At 46.1% G+C, this 18,208-nt stretch overlaps 1 protein-coding gene across 1 annotated transcript in view; it reads left to right on the forward strand.

The window, feature by feature from the left end:
* INTS3 (integrator complex subunit 3) overlaps positions 1 to 18,208 on the forward strand; it is a 649,525-nt gene that overhangs the window by 401,208 nt on the left and 230,109 nt on the right. Inside the window, exons 16-20 of the mRNA XM_078670092.1 lie at positions 5,848 to 5,977; positions 6,587 to 6,641; positions 6,987 to 7,090; positions 9,905 to 9,949; positions 10,207 to 10,326. Of these exons, the coding sequence (XP_078526218.1) occupies positions 5,848 to 5,977; positions 6,587 to 6,641; positions 6,987 to 7,090; positions 9,905 to 9,949; positions 10,207 to 10,326 (454 nt within the window). The remainder of the gene's footprint in view (positions 1 to 5,847; positions 5,978 to 6,586; positions 6,642 to 6,986; positions 7,091 to 9,904; positions 9,950 to 10,206; positions 10,327 to 18,208) is intronic.

Below are 18,208 nucleotides of genomic sequence, written 5' to 3' on the forward strand. Positions count from 1 at the left end.
TCATCACGGTTACAGAGCAGCAAAGTTTCCACTTTGATTTTAAGGAACAACCCAGAAAACATTTCAGAAAGACTTTTAAGTCCATTCGTAGCCTCTTCACAACAAACCTATCTCCTGAGGCGGAAGCCGGGAGGCGAACCTACGCTAATATTTTTAAAAAAAACGAACTATTGTCACTGTCTTGTGTTTTTTAAACTCACTTCCTTGCAAGCATTCTGTGCACTTGCTCGAACCTGATCGGCCCGCGCAGCTGATTTAAGCGCTGCCGCGAAGCCGGATCAGAACACTCCTACAGGCGCCAGTAGCGGCTAGGACAGAGGCCACGCCCCTTTTTTAAGGCCACGCCCACTCCCGCCAGTACATAAGACGCTGAATACAAGCACCTTGTATCACAACAAACCTATCTCCTGAGGCGGAAGCCGGGAGGCGAACCTACGCTAATATTTTTAAAAAAACGAACTATTGTCACTGTCTTGTGTTTTTTAAACTCACTTCCTTGCAAGCATTCTGAGCACTTGTTCGAACCTGATCGGCCCGCGCAGCTGATTTAAGCGCTGCCGCGAAGCCGGATCAGAACACTCCTACGGACGCCAGCAGCGGCGAGGACAGAGGCCATGCCCCTTTTTTAAGGCCACGCCCACTCCCCACCACCCCCTGTCTCCCGGATAAACCATGTGCATCTGCCGGAAGCGCAGCGGACGAGCGCAGCGGGAGCGCCGTCTGCGCGCCTAAGGCAAGCCCGTCTGCGCCAGACCGAGCCCAGAGCCCTGGACCCCTGCCTCGGTCACATCAGCTCCCCTGAGGTACACCCAGGAGACTCTCCTCAAACTTAGGGACTTCTCCTCTGCCCCCTGTCGCAGTATTATCTCCCTACAGGAGGGACAGTCCTGTTGTACGAACTGTCCATACAGGCTCACTCCACGCCTCCCCCTTAAACCACGTTGGCTTAACATGGCCCTACTCAACTGCAGATCCCTCCCGAAACATCAAACAGAAATCAATATGCTCCTACAGGATTCGGAGATTGAGATCCTCTTTCTAACAGAAACCTGGATCAACGCCAACTCTGACCCAGACATAATCCAAACACTCCCACCAGGCTATCTTATCAAACACCAGGACAGACCCTCTGGGACTGGAGGTGGGATAGCAATCATCTACCGTGATCACCTCTCTTGCCTTCTTAAGGACAGCCCAATCCAGGACTGCGAAAACGTCCACTTCTCTATCCATTTGCCACCAGCCACAACCCTCTCGGGAATATTAGTCTACCGCCCCCCCAGAACAGCAACGGCTTTTTGGTGACTCCCTTGTGGAATCCATCACCTCTCTTGCCTGCCTAACCCCTAACTTTACGGTCTTAGGAGACCTAAATCTCCATTTCGATGACCTAACTAACATAACAGCCACTGACCTAAAAAATGACCTAGCCTCCCTAAACCTCCACTTGAAAAGCAACCAGCCCACCCATAACAAGGGCCACCTGTTGGACCCTATATTCACAAACCTCTCGAGACTAATCGTGAATATCCCTGTCCCTTGGTCAGACCATTTTTTAAACCCCTTCAAGCTCCAGCTGTTGGCCGAAACACCGGAGAGCCCGCCTCCTCAAGTACCATCCCGACCGTGGCAAAAACTGGATACGGCCTTATGGGCACAAACACTCGGCGGTACCTTGCCAGTGCTGGACTCAGACCCCTCCAGAGCAGACGTTCAACTACGTGGCTGGATCGATCAATCACTGGATGCTATCCTTCCTGTCAAACCCCTCCCCACCAAGGAGAAAACCCTCAAATCTCCATGGTTCACCCAAGAACTACGCCTGCTCAGGAAACAGTGCAAAAAGCTCGAGCACCTATGGAGAAAGGACTGGTCGACGGAAAGCAAAAACTAATACAGATCCGCCATAAAACATTACAAAACCTGTATAAAAAATACCCAGGCTACCTTCTTCGAGAAAAAAATACTAGCAGCATCAAACTCCTCCAGAGAAACTTATCGCATCGTGCATCTTCTTACCAAAACTCCAGACCCTGTGCCCGTACCAGACCAATCGGGCACCAGAAGCAATCGGCTAGCTGAGTTCTTTGCAACAAAAATTAGCAATATCATCAAATCCCTCCCATCTCTCACTTCCTCCCAACTCCCCGCCACCCCCCCTTCGTGTGCAGAGGCCCCTCGCCTCCAAACATTTCCCCAGGTCCCCACCGAACTTTTTCTGACCACCTTACAATCCGTGAAAAGCGGGGCTCCATCAGACCCAGCTCCAACGAGCAAATTAAAACTGGTCGCTGCCACCATCGCCCCTCCATTCACCCAACTGATTAACGCCTCCCTCGCACTAGGCACGGTTCCAGACGATTGGAAAAAAGCTACAGTCAGGGCACTTCTTAAAAAACCTCATCTTGATCCAACAGACTTTCCAATTTTAGACCAATTTCCCTCCTCCCGGCCATCGGCAAAGTCACGGAGCGAATTGTAAACCACCAACTATCCCCTTTTTTAGAAACCAACAATCTCCTTCGCCAATCCCAGACAGGGTTCAGACCTGGACAGGGAACAGACACCACACTACTAGCTGTGGTCGAAGAGGCAAGAACCATCATAGACGCAGGAGGATCAGTGGCAGTGATCCTCCTAGACCTGAGTGCCGCCTTCGACACGGTGGATCACACCATCCTTATCCACCGGCTCAGCTCGGTAGAACCTTTCAGGTGTCCGATGGCGCAGTCCTGTCCAGCGCTCTCCCCCTCCAGTGTGGTGTCCCCCAGGGCTCCTCCCTGAGCCCCACACTTTTTAATGTCTACATGTCCCCCTTAGAGGACATCATAGCTCCGTTCGGTATAAAAACAGTCATGTACGCCGATGACACCCAACTGGTGGTGTCATTAAACCAGTCAAGTAAAAGCCTGGACAACCTAGCAGCCTGTCTTGAGAACATCTTCCACTGGATGTGCGAATCACGCCTGAAATTAAACGGAGATAAATCCGAGATCCTCCTCTTGGGCAACCCACGCAAACTCCCTCCTTCCCTTTCTTGGCCACCCTGCATGGGATCACCTCCCACCCCCAAAGCAGAAGTCAAGAGCCTCGGTATCTGGCTGGACCAAGAGCTCAACTTTAAAGCCCAGGCCAGAAAAACCTCTGGCATCTGCTTTGGGCTCATTCAAAAAGCACGGAAAATCCTCCACCTGCTCCCCTTTCAATCCAGGAAACTGCTTATGCAGGGTCTGGTGAACTCCAGACTGGATTACGGAAACGCCCTTTATCTAGGGGCCCCTGCATCGGTCATCAAAAGACTGCAATGTGCTCAAAACGCGGTTGCCAGACTCTTAACAGGGACCACATCCAGATACTCCGCCAAACCGGCCCTCAAAAGCCTTCACTGGCTACCAATCAAGGAAAGGGTCACCTTTAAGACCCTGTGCATTTCACATAAAATAATGCAAGGCAGAGGCCCGCCAATCCTGAGATCCCTCATCAAACCCCATCACTCAAACAGACAACTCAGATCTGACTCTCTCTCCCTGGCCAGCATCCCCAGAATAAAGAAGGCCCGAGCTGGGGGGCGATTGTTCTCTTACAATGCCCCTAAACTATGGAATTCTCTTCCACTGTCCATCCGAAGAGAACACAATCTACTTGCCTTTCGTAGGCAACTAAAAACATGGCTCTTCCCATAATTTTTCACCTCCCTTCTCCCCCCTCCGGAATAATAGGTCGTATGTCAGCGCTGGGACTCCCTAGGGTAGCTACGCGCTTTAGAAAACCACATTCAAATTCAAATTCACTCTTCCACTTCCATGTATGGAAAATAAATACTGTGCTGCGAACTCTGGACCTTCCTGGCGTAATGTTCACACATGTCTACATTCAGTCGTCGCAGCTCAACCTGCATCACGCAGTCGTCACACCTACCTTTACACCTCTTTATGGAATGGCAGGTGCATTGACGTAATGGACGAGAATGAAAGCCATGGCAGCAAACTCCATTGAGATAATGAATACACTAGCCATTCCTGTCCTTTACCAGACCAGCAGCCAAAGCATTCATTCAAGAAGGGACTAGACAGTTGTCTGATCTACTCGGTGTAACTATGGATATTTCCAATGTGGTAGTTCATTAGTTAATTCTTTTAAAACTATGATAGCTTAAGGGCACTTGTTTTCGACCGGATATATAGTAACATTCCTCGAAATGCCTTTAGTTGGCAAAATAAAATGTGGATGAAGGTCTTCAAGGCATAAAAAGGGACACTCACTTGTAGTGTTGATATTTTGTGCATCCTCTGAATTTCCTTGATCCAGAACATCACAGAACTTCATAGGAGGATCATTGCAGTATGGTTTCAGTGGAGATAGTATGGCCATTGCCACCAGCCAACAGCAATCAAGGATATTACAGAAAGCTGAAAAAGGACAACAAAAACCCTTCATAGGTGTAACAGTGTTGTTCATACACTTAAGACCAAGACACAAACGAGTGATTGACTTCTCCACATTGCCTGTTGCCCCTCTCCATTCTTTGAAGTGGAGAGTGGCAGACTTTGCCTTACAAATGGAGGGCAGCGCTGCAGAGCGCTGAGTACACAAGATTGTCCGTTGCAGAATCTAATGGAATTTTGGCAATAGCTGCCCTGCTTCTCACGTACCACAGAACACCTTTAACATGTGGCCAAGCTACAATATGAAATATATGATCTACTGGATACATCAACACAATAAGGGCTTTTATTCCACATTCTTCTTTGTTCGGAAAGAAGATGGGCAGTTGGACACCCGATGGAGATCTGCAAGATCATTGTTGGTTTCTTAAGAGGCAGTCCTTTGGAATGATCACACTTCAAAGAGGTATACTCGGTGCTCCAGTAGGGGAATTCCTCAAGTCCTTAGACCAGGTGTCTCTAACCTTTTCAACAGTGAGAGCTACTTCTGGGCAATGAAGTCCATTCTGAGTTGCTGCCAGTAGTAAATTAAGCACTCTTGAAGAAGGGAAGTAGAGAAAGAAAAAAGAAAGGAAAGGAGTAAAGGAAGAAAGATGAAGTGAAAGAAAGGAAGCGAGGCAGGGACAAAACTCAATGAAGAGTGGGAAAGAAGAGACAAACTGACTGCAGGAAGAAAGGGAAATTTGGAATAAAGGGGAATGAGATAAGGAAGGGAGGAACAAAGACGAGAAGGAGCAATGAGGAGAAGGGGGGAAGCAAGAAGGACCAAAGGAGAAGAAACAAATGTTATATGTGGGTAATGAAAGGAAAGGGGAGAAGGAAAGAAAGAATGCAAGTAAGAAGGGCAAAAGCGGAGAAGGTAGAACAGTGAGAAAGAAGGAAACGGGGGTGTCTCCGTGCATCCTGTTTTGTCACAAGAATGCTAATCAGTCTCTGCAAGAAACTTATGGCACTTTCTACCAAAAGCATGTGTTCAATTGCAGCCTCTATGCAGGTGCACCTTCACGACATAAGTTGTGCTGTGATACGGAAAGACATGTATGCGTTCACCAAACACTACCACTGAAGCAGGCCTCGGAGGTGGCATAGGGGAGGTAACGTGTGATAGCAAACCTAAGCAATGGTGGCCTTTTAGCGGGAGTGAGAGTGCTGAAGCATTCACCTGATTGGTTAATGTTTGGCTGTTTTTGAATAATGTGCCTGTGCTACTCAAGAAACACTGTTATTGGTCCTGCAGCTATTTTAACAGTGCTAATTGGCTCTTTTATACTATCCTGGATTCAGATACTGAAAACCGGGAATAATTCAAACATGTGAACCTATAAAAAATACCCATACTGAAGAACTGAAGTTGTAAGTAACTTATTTTCATTAAGCTCAAAAAGTTGTGATTTCTTCGTAGGCAAAAAGAGAGAATTTCGATTCCACCCGATCAAAGAGACAATCATTGAGGAGCCTATTGATATTACACCTTATTTGGACCAATTAGACGAGTCTTTGAAAGATAAAGTGATTTCCCTCCAAAAAGGAAGGTTTGTGTTATATTACTTTACCTGCAAGATACTCCACTCCCTGTGTGTGCGTGTGCAATCCTCTTTCGATGATGATTCAATCCACTCCCTTTACTTCTGCAATGACCCTCATTATTTACCTGCCACACTACTTTCATATTTTTTCACTATTTCTCTTCCTACTCCTTCACAACAGTGAAACTATTTTTTTAACACTCTACTTGTCTCTTAATTTCTGGTCCCTCCCCTCTCATTACCAGCATGCGTTACCTCTTAGGCGGCACTCTGTTCATTATCGTGGTACTCTGCCCCTTCCTGTTATCACCTACCGTCTTGCTGGTACACTGTTCTTGTAATCCTTGTCCGTGCTGTTATTTTTCGCCTATTCTTGGCTACCTTTTCCGTGTCTTTTATTTCATGCTCCACCTCCCTTTCTTTCATTGGTGCTTATCTCTTTAATGCTTCCAGACTCTCTCCCTATTCTCATCTTTAGTTGCTCCCTGCATTTTCTCCTGTGCCCTTTCTACTCTTTTTTCTGTATTCTTGCTGCGTGATTCCCCTTAGCTTTTCAGTTTTATTCCAAGTTGTTTATATATATATGTGGTGCTTACCTATATTTTTCTGATGCAGTGATACCGAGGCCCAGTGTGAAGTCATGCAAGAAATTGTGGAACAGATCCTAGAGGTAAACTAGTTATTTTGTGCCTTGTGTGAAAGTGGTATGTGGCGAGCAGTGTACTACGTTTGCATTGTGCATCATTGAATCTTGTATATGTATTTGTTTTCAAGGGTAATAACTTATAAGGAAGACTTAAAGATTAGGTGTATCGGCAGCGAGCACATGGAGCTGTAAACCCTATATTGTGGGAGAATCACGTTTTCTCCTTGTTTACCCATTTCGCTCTCTGTTTCTGTTCTCCTGCTTTTGGTCTAACATTTTGTAATTGCTGCATGTGTGCGCCTTCCTGTCTAACTGTCCATTACTTCCCCTCCATTCCTTTCACCCCTTCTCCCTTTATCTGTTTTCCAGGAGGACTTTGATTCAGAACAGCTGGCTGTTCTTGCTTCCTGCCTTCAGGAGTTATTTAAGGCTCATTTTCGAGGGGAGGTATTACCAGAAGAGATTACCGAAGAGTAAGTGGTTTGTATTCTTGTGATATATAGATATGTTCACTTTTGTGGTGTGTGTATACACCTTGCTTCTCCTCTGGATTATTGTCCAGAAGATGACAGCCACTGCTCAGTTTTCAAATGAGATGTGCATCCTAGTATACATTTGGATATTTCTATGTTAAAGTCGATTAAAGCATTGTGTTGAGTTCCTTAGGTTCTCCAGGCCCTTATTGATGGCATTTTCCTGCCAGTCTCCAAAATGCTCAAAAAGTGGCATCTTTTACAAAGCTCCCATAGCATCATTTGGGTTTAAGGGCCATCGCTTCTGCCTCTTTCCACTACTTAGGGGACTAGACAGGGGTATCTCCCCCTGCCCCTTTCTCTTTGTGCTCAATGTTAGACCCCTGTCTACACACTTCAGGATCTCAAACTGGGTGACAGGCATTCGTTTTGGGGAGAATTGCACAAGGTCTATCTCTTTGCAGCTGATTTTCTCTTCACCTTGTCTGACCCCCTACATCTCTCACAGCGATAGTAGACTTAATCGATTCCTTCACATCGCTATCGAGCTTCAAGGTCAATAAACACAAATCACAAATATGGAAAGTCACAATACTGCCCTCAGTGGTACCACAGTTCTAACAACTCACCCCTTCCAATGAATGGACACCTATGTTCGATACCTAGGCCTCACCATTACAAGATACTTGGAAAAATTTACCCATACCAACTCGCCCGGTTTTGCCCTAGTTAGTGCTTGTCAGTCGGGTGCAGCTTGGTTCCAATGACGCAGCAAGCATGGGACCCATGTCTGGGTTCCTCCATCGCACTTAAGTTGTCGCACTAAAATAAACAAAAAAGTGATGGGAGAGATGCTTGAATCTCAGCCACTGGTAATTACTCGGGCAGGAACGCGGTTCGTCGTTCTTTATGCCCACCATGGCCTCAGATTAGAAATAGCCAAACAGTCTTGGGGTTGTTTGTGATCGTTTGGAGAGGGAGTGCTTGTCTGGCATTTCAGGATGAACTGTCCATAAGGAGCAGAGTAAGAACTTACTTGCATTCAATAGGCCTTTCGCTAGAGTGGCACAATGGGTGGAAAAACAAAGGGTTGGGATGTCAGCCCAAGCGATTGCAGCGGTTAAACTTATTTGCAAGCATTCCTCTCATCCCCTTTTGTCTGTACGTATTCCACTCCCTGACAATATCTGTTCCCATTGGTGAAATGCGTTCCCTACAAAAAAGACTAACAGACTAAGTATGAGAAGGCAAAATGCTTTGCCTCTCAGCTGTGCTCTAGATGCTGCCTAGGGAGTGGAGCAGGTGTCTGGTGTGCCCCAACTTGGTGGCATACTATTGGGTGGCACGCCTACGATGCATATCGGAATGTGTGGTGAGGGAAAGAGTGATTTAGAAAATTACTATGCATGGAATGGGCTGTAGCGTTCTGGCTTCTCTGGGACTTGTCCTGGCTTGCTCATTCTTACAGACCCTGAAAAATCTACCTCTCTATTGTCCTAAATACCTGGGACCAAGTAGCACCCTGAAGGGGGCTCACGACGTACCCTTTCCCCAACACTCCTGTTAACCACAACCTGTGTATATTCTGGCAGCAGCAACTGCATTCTACCAGTAATGGGAAACGGGGAAGTGTAGAGACATGTGCGATCTTTAAGAAGGGCATCATAAAGCCATTTGAACAATCTAAATAAGAATTCTGTTTCTAAAGTGACTTGCCTACAATATCTCCAATTGTGACACTTGGTGCTCTGCCAGCCCAATGCAAATGTTGCCACCATACCCCTCACACACTTTGAAAAGCTAGTTTGTAGCTTCTATGGCTCCAAGGGTCTCGTATGTCGAACATATCAAGCTATCCAAAATAGCAAACCAGCCAGCAAATTTCCCTTCAAACATAAAAGGGAACGGGACGTTGAGACTATATTCTCTCACAAATGGTGGGAAAGGCTATGTCGGAAAATCCTGAAGACTCACTGTAGCACCCGCAAAGGGTTCACCTACAAACAACTCTACCATTGGTACTTAACACTTGTATGCCTTTGGTGCATGTTTCCCTCTGTCCTCGATACATGCTGGCGCTGTGAACAAGAACCCGCAACATACATAACATATTTGGTGGCCCAGACCTTGTGGGAAGATATCCTGGGCCAGTTAAGAGGGATCTCCGGATACCCTATCTTGGCTGACTATGAAATTCCTAGTTCTGATACTTGACACTGTGGAAGGTATGACATCAGCTGATTGGGCCTTGGTAAGGCATGTGGCAAGGGCTCCAAAGCAACTACTGCCCTGTACTAGAAGAAAGCGTGCTCTGCACTCCTATGGTTCAACAAACTATGGCATATTCTCGCCATGGAACAGGTAACCTACAGTGTATCTCACTCTGATTGACTACCTCTCTAGATGGGAAATCGCATGCTTTGAACTGCTCCAGCTTTTCACTTATTCACACATCATGGAATAAGAGCAGAAACTCTATAAGACCCCAGTGCTAGGCACCTCCATCTCTGATCTTCTAGCACACTCTTTCTTACTGAGCTTGGCCACAACCTAATCAATGATCCCTTCTCTTTCTGGATGGGATGTTGATGGGTGGATCATAGGGTGGGAGGTGAGAAATGTTTTGACAAGTTAATGTATGGCATTAATTGTATGAAAAGCAAAGAACCCATTTTGAGCTCTTCGTAAGCTTGATCTTAGTATTTATCATTAAGGACACTTGCAGGATTATATTTTTCTAAAGCTGTTGTATTGTGTTGTGGAAGGCTGGTTTCTGACTTGGGATATCCAATTTTTTGACATTTTGTTTTGCAGATCCCTCGAGGAGTCTGTGGGAAAGCCTCTTTACTTAATATTCAGGTAAGTGTGGCGTAGACATGTTTGCCCTCTTTCTAAATCCAAAAGACCATGCACATTGTATGGTATCTGAGGACTTCGAGGAGGTTCTGTTTGAGATGAAGGCAGGACAAAGCCGGGATGCATCCCACTGTGAGATATTCATATGAAGTGGATCCTGCTGAAAGATGCCTTTATCACATCACTCACAAATGTTCTTTTAGTGCTATCTACATCGGAGAGAACTATCTGATACACTTTCTTCTATTGCCCTTTTTTAGGAACCTGATTCAGATGCAGGAAGATAACAGTGGCTTTTCATTACTCCTAGATCTCTTGTCTGAACTCTATCAGAAGCAGCCAAAGATTGGCTACCACTTGTTGTACTACTTAAAAGCAAGGTGAGGACAAAAGAGTGGTTGAAACAGCAGCTCTACTAGGCTATGGAGGGATTGACAATTGGTGGCAGTTGATAGATTAGTGTGGGGCGCACCCCCTTGTACTTGTACCACTTGAGAGATTGGTCCTCCATACCTGGGTCTCTTGATTTCCACCTTGATGTATGTGATATGTTTTGATGTTTAGCACTTGTGAATTGCATGTTGTGTTCATGTATGAATGATGTTCCTGAGGACATGTCAAATTTAACAGACTTTGATCGTTCCCTTCCATGTTTCCTTGTGCACACAAGATTTTTCATTTAGTTTCCCTTTGCATATTTCTGTAGTTTGTTTAGGCGGGTTAAGTGAATTGCCAATCAACTCCCACCAGGCTGGTATCAATTGAGCTAGAGGACAATGCAACAATTTACTTGGCTTTTGGAAGCTCTGCCTGCAGATCTCTAAACTAAGATACCTATAATTGCAACATTTGGCCCCTTTACTGATGCAAACCATTTACTACGGCCTCCCCTTTTGCCCTGCTTTGAGAACTGTCTGGAAATTAGAACCTTCTCACGCTTGAAATGTACTAATAGCACATAAGAAAATATATTTAGAAAAGGCTTGTATATTGGCAATTAAGCACATATTAGCCAAGTGTGCATCATCTAAAGTCACTCACTCCTAACTTCTCTGTCAATATAGTAGTAGAAGACATCTCACCAGACGTAGTTTGGAGCATCCTTTAAGGATGATTAGGAAAACTTCCCATGGTATTATTCATGCAGCACACAAAGCAGTGGACCTTCCGCAGTCTGAGCATCTAAATTACATAAACAAAAATTTTCAATACAATAAAAGACTTCAAAATGAAGAAGCACCTTGATTGTTTGCTCTCCCACCAGACTTATTTCCGCACTCAAAGAAATACGGACACCAATGCTCTCCTCCCTATAGAGTCACTGTATCAATTTGCAAAGCTCTATGGCTTATTTACAGAAGCTCCTCAGGAAACTAAAATCTAATGTCCAACCTCTCTGATCACTTCTGGTCACTATCCATGCTACCCAAACAGAGCCAATCTTATCGCTTAACACACCCTGATCACTTTGTTTTTGTCAAGTGTAGCTCTTCAGAAATCAACAGAAGACTTGTAGCAAATTTTAATTCACTTTCTGAACTTGAGAAAGATAATGCATGCCATCATCCCTGATGCGGCAAGGGGTGCAGTGTGTGCCATTATTTCTTGAACGCACATGAATGGCAGAGTCTACCAGAGAATTTAATTCCCTTATGTGAACCCCAAGGCAGCAGTATGGTCTGAGATAAATTCTCAGCAAGAATCAGCCTTCAAAGAGGCACCATATAAGAATGTTAACTCTCTCTCTCTACATACTAGCTGTCGACTGTTCCTACAAAAGATCAGAAACCTCCCCAGATATCGAAGAAAGCAAAATGATTTCCCATGTATACAAATTATGGCTTACCCAGCCAGCGACCTAACCTTTGAGTAACCCTTCTTAGTTAGTTTCCTGCCTCAAAGAATATACCTATGTTTCAAGTTAATATCTAAACAAGGGGCAAACTGAGATCCCACCCAGTTATAAACCTTGACTCACATATTTCCACATTGCAATTTAAATGTAACCATTAATATAGATAACATTTGTGAATATTTATGTTCAAGGCGTGTGTGGTTGTAGAGACACATGCCTAGCATAATCCTGCCATCTAGTGTTGGCCTCAGATGTGGGCATGTTGTTTTTCTTCGACAAAAATCTTTTGAGACACTAGGTAGTGTGACTCCTTCTCTTGCTGGTAATGCGCATGGTCCTTGACTCCATTGTTTGATTGTTTTCTTCCACTGTTGTGTTTGGACATGTACTCCTCTGTTCCAGTTCGGCGCCGTCTTCACTCATCACTTTTAGGCTTTATCGTTGCTATTGTTTAGATCGTGGCTGCTTCTTCTCTCTCTCGTCTGTTCGAGGACATAGACTTCTTCGGGGCGACTCGAGTTGGCAGTGGACCTTTTGGGGCGGACCTTACTTCTTTGGTGTTACCCAGCACCAGGTTCACCTTAGTTGGAACGGACGCCCTTCTGCTTCAGCCCTTAATGCCACGCCTAGTACCGGTGCATCGACCTCCACCAGGTGTGCAACTTTTGCCTCTCCCCAGAATACGACGAGGCCAGCTGCGAAGACGACCCTGCGTGATCGTCGATCACAGGGTCTCCAAAAGTCTTGCCGCAGCATCGAAGAAACACCAGATCTCTTTGGTCACAAGAACCTTCACAAGGAGATACAGGTGCAGGCGTGAACTGCAGACTATGGAACATTCTTCCCCGACGACCCCTCCAGCTCTGAGGTCAAAATACAGAATCTCACACCAGGTCAAGCTGGGAGTACTGTGCCCCTTCCACCTCGCCCGACCCCAGGACACCACCACAAAGGGTCGCCTACCCATTCCAGACATGCTAAAATCCACCACTGGGTGAACATTGCCTTCAGACCAAGGTGGCACCGACTGGCTGTCTTGAACACGCCTATCTTCGACTCAGTGCCGAAAATACAGCCCATGCCGCACTCTCCCGAACCAACTCCTCCTGCATCGGAGCCGAGCCCACCATCAAAGGCGAAATCCTGTGCGCAAAAACACTGTTCGGCCTCAGCACCGAAAACACCTGCTTCGGTTCTGAAACCATCGCCACCGCAAACCTCTACAGTTGAAACATTTGCATTCGGCAAATTATCACCCAGTTCCGAACCGGTGGAGCCTGTGCTACACTAGTGGACTAGCCATAGTAGCCATAGCAAAGCAACAAGAAATCATTCCGAAAGGTGTGTCAGAAGGCATATAAGACAGAAACCGCTGTGTTATTTGAAGCTTATCTAAGGAACTATATTCTTTAACATGTTATTGTTCTTACACCATCATGGTTCCCTCACACTCTTTACAGTTATTTATTTTCCGGAACTTCTGTATTCACTGGTACTTCCATCTTCAGTTGATTATTTGTTGTGCTCCCCACACGCAGACTCGTATCTCATAGCTAACTTTACAAACCACAGTACTTCATTAATCTCTGTATATCTTAGACAGCCTCCTGCCTTCTTTCTGACAAGATCTTTTATATGGTGGCGTGTAAATCCTTGCGTTTTGCTAGTGCTGTATCTTTTCTGAATATCAATAGATATGGCAAATCAAAAAAGTGAAGTGAGTGATCCACTGTACTTCCTCCTATTAACCTGGATGATATTCTAAAGACCCTAAATGCATCCACAGTGAAAATATGAGTGTAATTATGTGGTATGAAGTACATTCATGTGGATTGTTATGTGGCATAGAGTGTATTTATATGGGGTGTATTATGTGGTATTGAGTAGAGTGTAATTAGGTAGAGTTGATTAGTGTTGTTGAGTGGAGTGGAGTGTAAAAATGTTGTGTGGTATTATATGGTGGAATGGTTGAATCATGGTTGTACTGTCGCGTCGCCGGCATCCAAGTCTGTGGCTATAATAAACTCCTCAAGAATGGCGATTGCAGTAACTGTCGCCATCCAGAGTTAAAAGACAGTCAGAAGTAGGGGATTTCTACTGTTTTGCACTATTTTCAAAGAAAAGCAGACGGCTCTAAACATCAGATCATGAGCTCTGAAAATACACCCATTTCAACGTTTAATGCATATGTTAATTTAAACAAACAAACAGTTTCAATTTAAAAGGCTGGGACGCACACAGGAGAGCCACCTGTAGCTCAGTAGCTACTTGTTGGAGAAGCATGATCCTAAACCTTTTAAAAAACTGTTCCCCAAAAGTGGCTGGATACAGTATTTTACCGATAGCAAAATGATAAGAGAAGCAACAGAAGGAAAAAGCATTGGGAAATGCTAAAAAGTGAAGCATTTACTTTCTTCACCAGCATTATACAAAAGCAATGCTATACAACCATACAATCACCCCCTAGAAAACAGCATCACAGGAACAAGACATTACACATCCTTTAGGCCTTCATAACCTTTTAAAAAGTTACCATACACACATCCTCCCAACTGTAGAGCGAAAGCTCCAGCTAAGGGAGAGAAAAATTTAAAAATGAAACACCCCTCGAGGACCCAGAAGATGACCAGGAAAGGAAAAACATGCCATGCTGAATGATTTGGTGGTGGTCCCATCGTACTAGGACCACACCGGCTGAGTTATGGGCAAACATTTTTTTGTTTTATAAAGGGCTCTGCAAAGCATTGTGGGGTAAGTTTCCATAGTGCAGTGAATATTATATTATCTGCTTCCCCACTGAACCAGGGAGAGAAACAGTAAAGTTTTCCTTGCGTTTTCTTTCCTTTCTGCGGCCTCGCGATGCGTTTTCCTTCTTTCAATGGGCGCACTAACACATGCTGCTGCGACAACCGGCAGCCTTTCCTGGTGGCTGCCGGTCCAGCAGAAGCACACAGGGTCTGGGGATGGGGTCCTGGCCTCCTTTAACATAAATCCGCCCAGAAGTGCCTGTATTGCATACAAGATGGTGACAGTATAACGAGGCCCAATATGTGTGTGTGTGTGTAGAACGGTGTTCTTTTTTTAGTGGTCAATCAATCATAACATTTGTATAGCGCACTACTCACCCGGCAGGGTCTCACGGCGCTTGGGGGAAGGGGTCCGCTATTCCTCGAACAGCCAGGTCTTGAGTTGTCTCCTGAAGGCGAGAATGGTCCTGGGTCAGCCGAAGGTGGATGGGGAGGGAGTTCCATGTCTTGGCCGCCAGCTGGGAGAAGGATCTACCTCCGGCGGTGGCTCTTCGGATGCGTGTTACGGCGGCGAGGGCGAGGCTTGTAGAGCATAACTGGCGGGTGGGCGTGTAGAAGGTCAGGCAGTCGTTGAGGTACTTGGGGCCCAGGTCGTGGAGAGACTTGTGTGCGTGGGTGAGGAGCCTGAACGTGATCCTCTTGCTGACGGGAAGCCAGTGCAGGTCCCTCAGGTGGCCGGAGATGTGGCTGCGTCGGGGGATGTCCAGGATGAGTCGGGCGGAGGCGTTCTGGATGCGTTGGAGTCTTTTCTGTAGCTTGGCTGTGGTTCCGGCGTAGAGGGTGTTTCCGTAGTCCAGTCGGCTGGTGACGAGTGCCTGGGTGACTGTCTTCCAGGTTTCGGTCGGGATCCAACGAAAGATCTTGCGGAGCATGCGTAGGGTGTTGAAACATGATGAGGAGACGGCGTTGACTTGTCTGGTCATCGAGAGGGAGGAGTCCAGGATGAAGCCCAGGTTGCGTGCATGGTCTGTTGGTTTGGGAGTGGTGCCCAGGGCAGGGGGCCACCAGGAGTCGTCCCAGGCGGAGGGCGATGGTCCCAGGATGAGGACTTCCGTCTTATCTGAGTTCAGTTTCAGGCGGCTGTTCTTCATCCACTCTGCGACGTCTTTCATCCCTTCGTGTAGGCTAGTTCTGGCGGTGGCGGGGTCTCTGGTGAGGGACAGGATCAGTTGGGTGTCGTCGGCGTAGGAGATGATGTTGAGGCTGTGTTGGCGTGCGATGGCTGCAAGAGGTCTCATGTAGACGTTGAAGAGGGTGGGGCTGAGTGATGATCCTTGCGGTACGCCGCAGATGACTTCGGTGCGTGGGAGGAGGGAAATGGGGTGGAGAAACAACGTGAGGTACGGGTCACACTACTCAGAACTCGAGAGTCCAAAGAGCATGTCCCCAGGGAAGCAGTTTTGTTTCAAGTAAGATGTGGCATAAGAAACAGAGCTGCCGCCTTTGAGCCTGGGGCACTGGGTTTGTCTCACAGGTTGGCTGGTAACACATATTTTTTTTATCTCCTAACAAATGGAATTAAACCATGTTTGAACAGTTACAGGATCGGGTGAACAAACGGGAGCAAAAGAAAACAAGGGGGAGGGAGAAGTGCACGGAATAGGCACCCGTCTGATGAGCAAGAAATGCAAATGCTGTGTGTGCTTGCTGGGAAGTGCATACAAGATGGTGACAGTGTAAGAGGCCCAAGACGCGTGGGGAAGTGGTGCATGGGAGGTGGGGAAAAGGGGTGGGGAGGCAACATGAGGGACTGGACTCACTGCTCAGAACTTAAGAGTCCAAAGAGCATATCCCCAGGGAAGAAGTTTGTTTTCGAGTAAGACGTGGCCTGGGAAACAGAGCTGCGGACTTTGAGCCTGGGGAACTGGCTTCAAGTCTGGTCCACTGGTAACACAAAAAAAATAATCTGATAACAAATAGAAATAAACAATGTTTGAACAGTTACTGGATCGGGTGAACTAACAGGAGCTAAAGAACACAAGGGGGAGGGAGGAGAAGTGCACGGAACAGGCACCCATCTGATGAGCAAGACACAAAGAAATGAAAATGCCATGTGTTTTTGCTGGAAAGCCAAAAGTCAACAAAAAGAATAGTGCCCAGGATCAGTGCAGGAACACAAGTAATATGTGAAGTCCTCAAGCCCAAATTCTGAATACTGCAAAAAGAACTATTGATGGACAGAATGATGAACAATATCATGCATTCACCCAAGTTCACAGATATGGACCAAAATGTTGTTTTTTTGTTCTGCATGCCATTCCAGTTTATACCCAGCCATATGCAAATCAGTCTTGACCTTGTTCCCCATGGGAACAGTCCAGCCTGAACTGCCAGGCCAGGTTCTCCCTGGACCGGACACAATCATCCTGGGACCGGTTTCGGGGTATCACCCCTCATCAGTCAGGCCAGCTTGCCTCCAGTGGCATGGAGAGTACGGGACCCACGTCTGGGCATACCCGTCCAATTCTGGGTGACAAATGCAAACTGGGGTGGCATGGTGAGTAAAAGAACAATGGATTTAACCCAGATCTCTTGACTGGGGGTGAATGTTTGATTTTCTCCGCATTCCGTCCATCATCTGCGTGTCTTTCCCATTCTGAATACAGCATGTCTTGTAGAGACAGCGCAAGCTTTGCCTATTTGGGACCTAAAAGAACTTAGTTTTCAGTGAACCCACTGCCTGAGTATTTTGCCAGAGACAATAAATAAGTTATCTGTTCAAGCACATTGCAGGTGACCTAAATTGTTCCTAGAGACTCTCCAAGATGGCGAAGACCCTCCATGAAACTGTTGAACATGCGTTAAACAACTGAGTTGAACTAACCCAAAGGAACAGCCTATTAGAGTGAAGAACCTCCAGAACTTGATAAGAAAACGGGGGTGGGAGTTGGGGTAAGTGGGAATTTAGGGAATGTGGTTATTTTACCTCTATGTTTGCAAAAAAAGAGATTGAAACAAAACTGGCCCATATTGAGGCGGGACCCTGACAGCCCACACTGCTGAGTCACGAGTTTGTGGATGGATGGATGAGTGGGATGACTGCAGCGACTTAGTAAGCCTCCCTAGATGTTGCGCCAGATGACAATGTCATTTTTTCACTTCTTTATGGCATGGGCTTTATTAAGTTCCGCTCTACCGATGACTACAAAGGACAATGGATTCTTTAAATTTTAAGTAACATAAGGTCCTAGCTTATAATAAGATGCGCCTCATCCCTCTCTCCAGGCCACATCAAAAAATACAAGAAAATATGAAAAAGACCAGAAATGCATGAGCTGATGTAACTTTCTGCCTGGGCTCGATAAACTGTCATTCTAATAGAAAGACAGAAAATTTTTCGAAGATATTTGAAAAGTCACAAATCTCCCCCTTGGTAACATTGTCCATGAGCATCCATGTTATTAGGAGGGTTCAAAGCGCGGCCACCAAATGTGCCAGGACCTTCAGGTTTTTTGTGTGTGTGGAATTGATCAGTTTTAAGAGTCCTACTTTATCCACCTGCAAATCACCCCTTCTTTTGAAGTGTTACAGGATACCATGCTAGAGGTCGAGTTCCAAACTTACTACCACCACCTCTCGGAGTAAACCTTGGCTGCTCAA

Source organism: Lissotriton helveticus, chromosome 12 (assembly GCF_964261635.1).
Source record: "Lissotriton helveticus chromosome 12, aLisHel1.1, whole genome shotgun sequence".
NCBI lineage: Eukaryota > Metazoa > Chordata > Amphibia > Caudata > Salamandridae > Lissotriton > Lissotriton helveticus.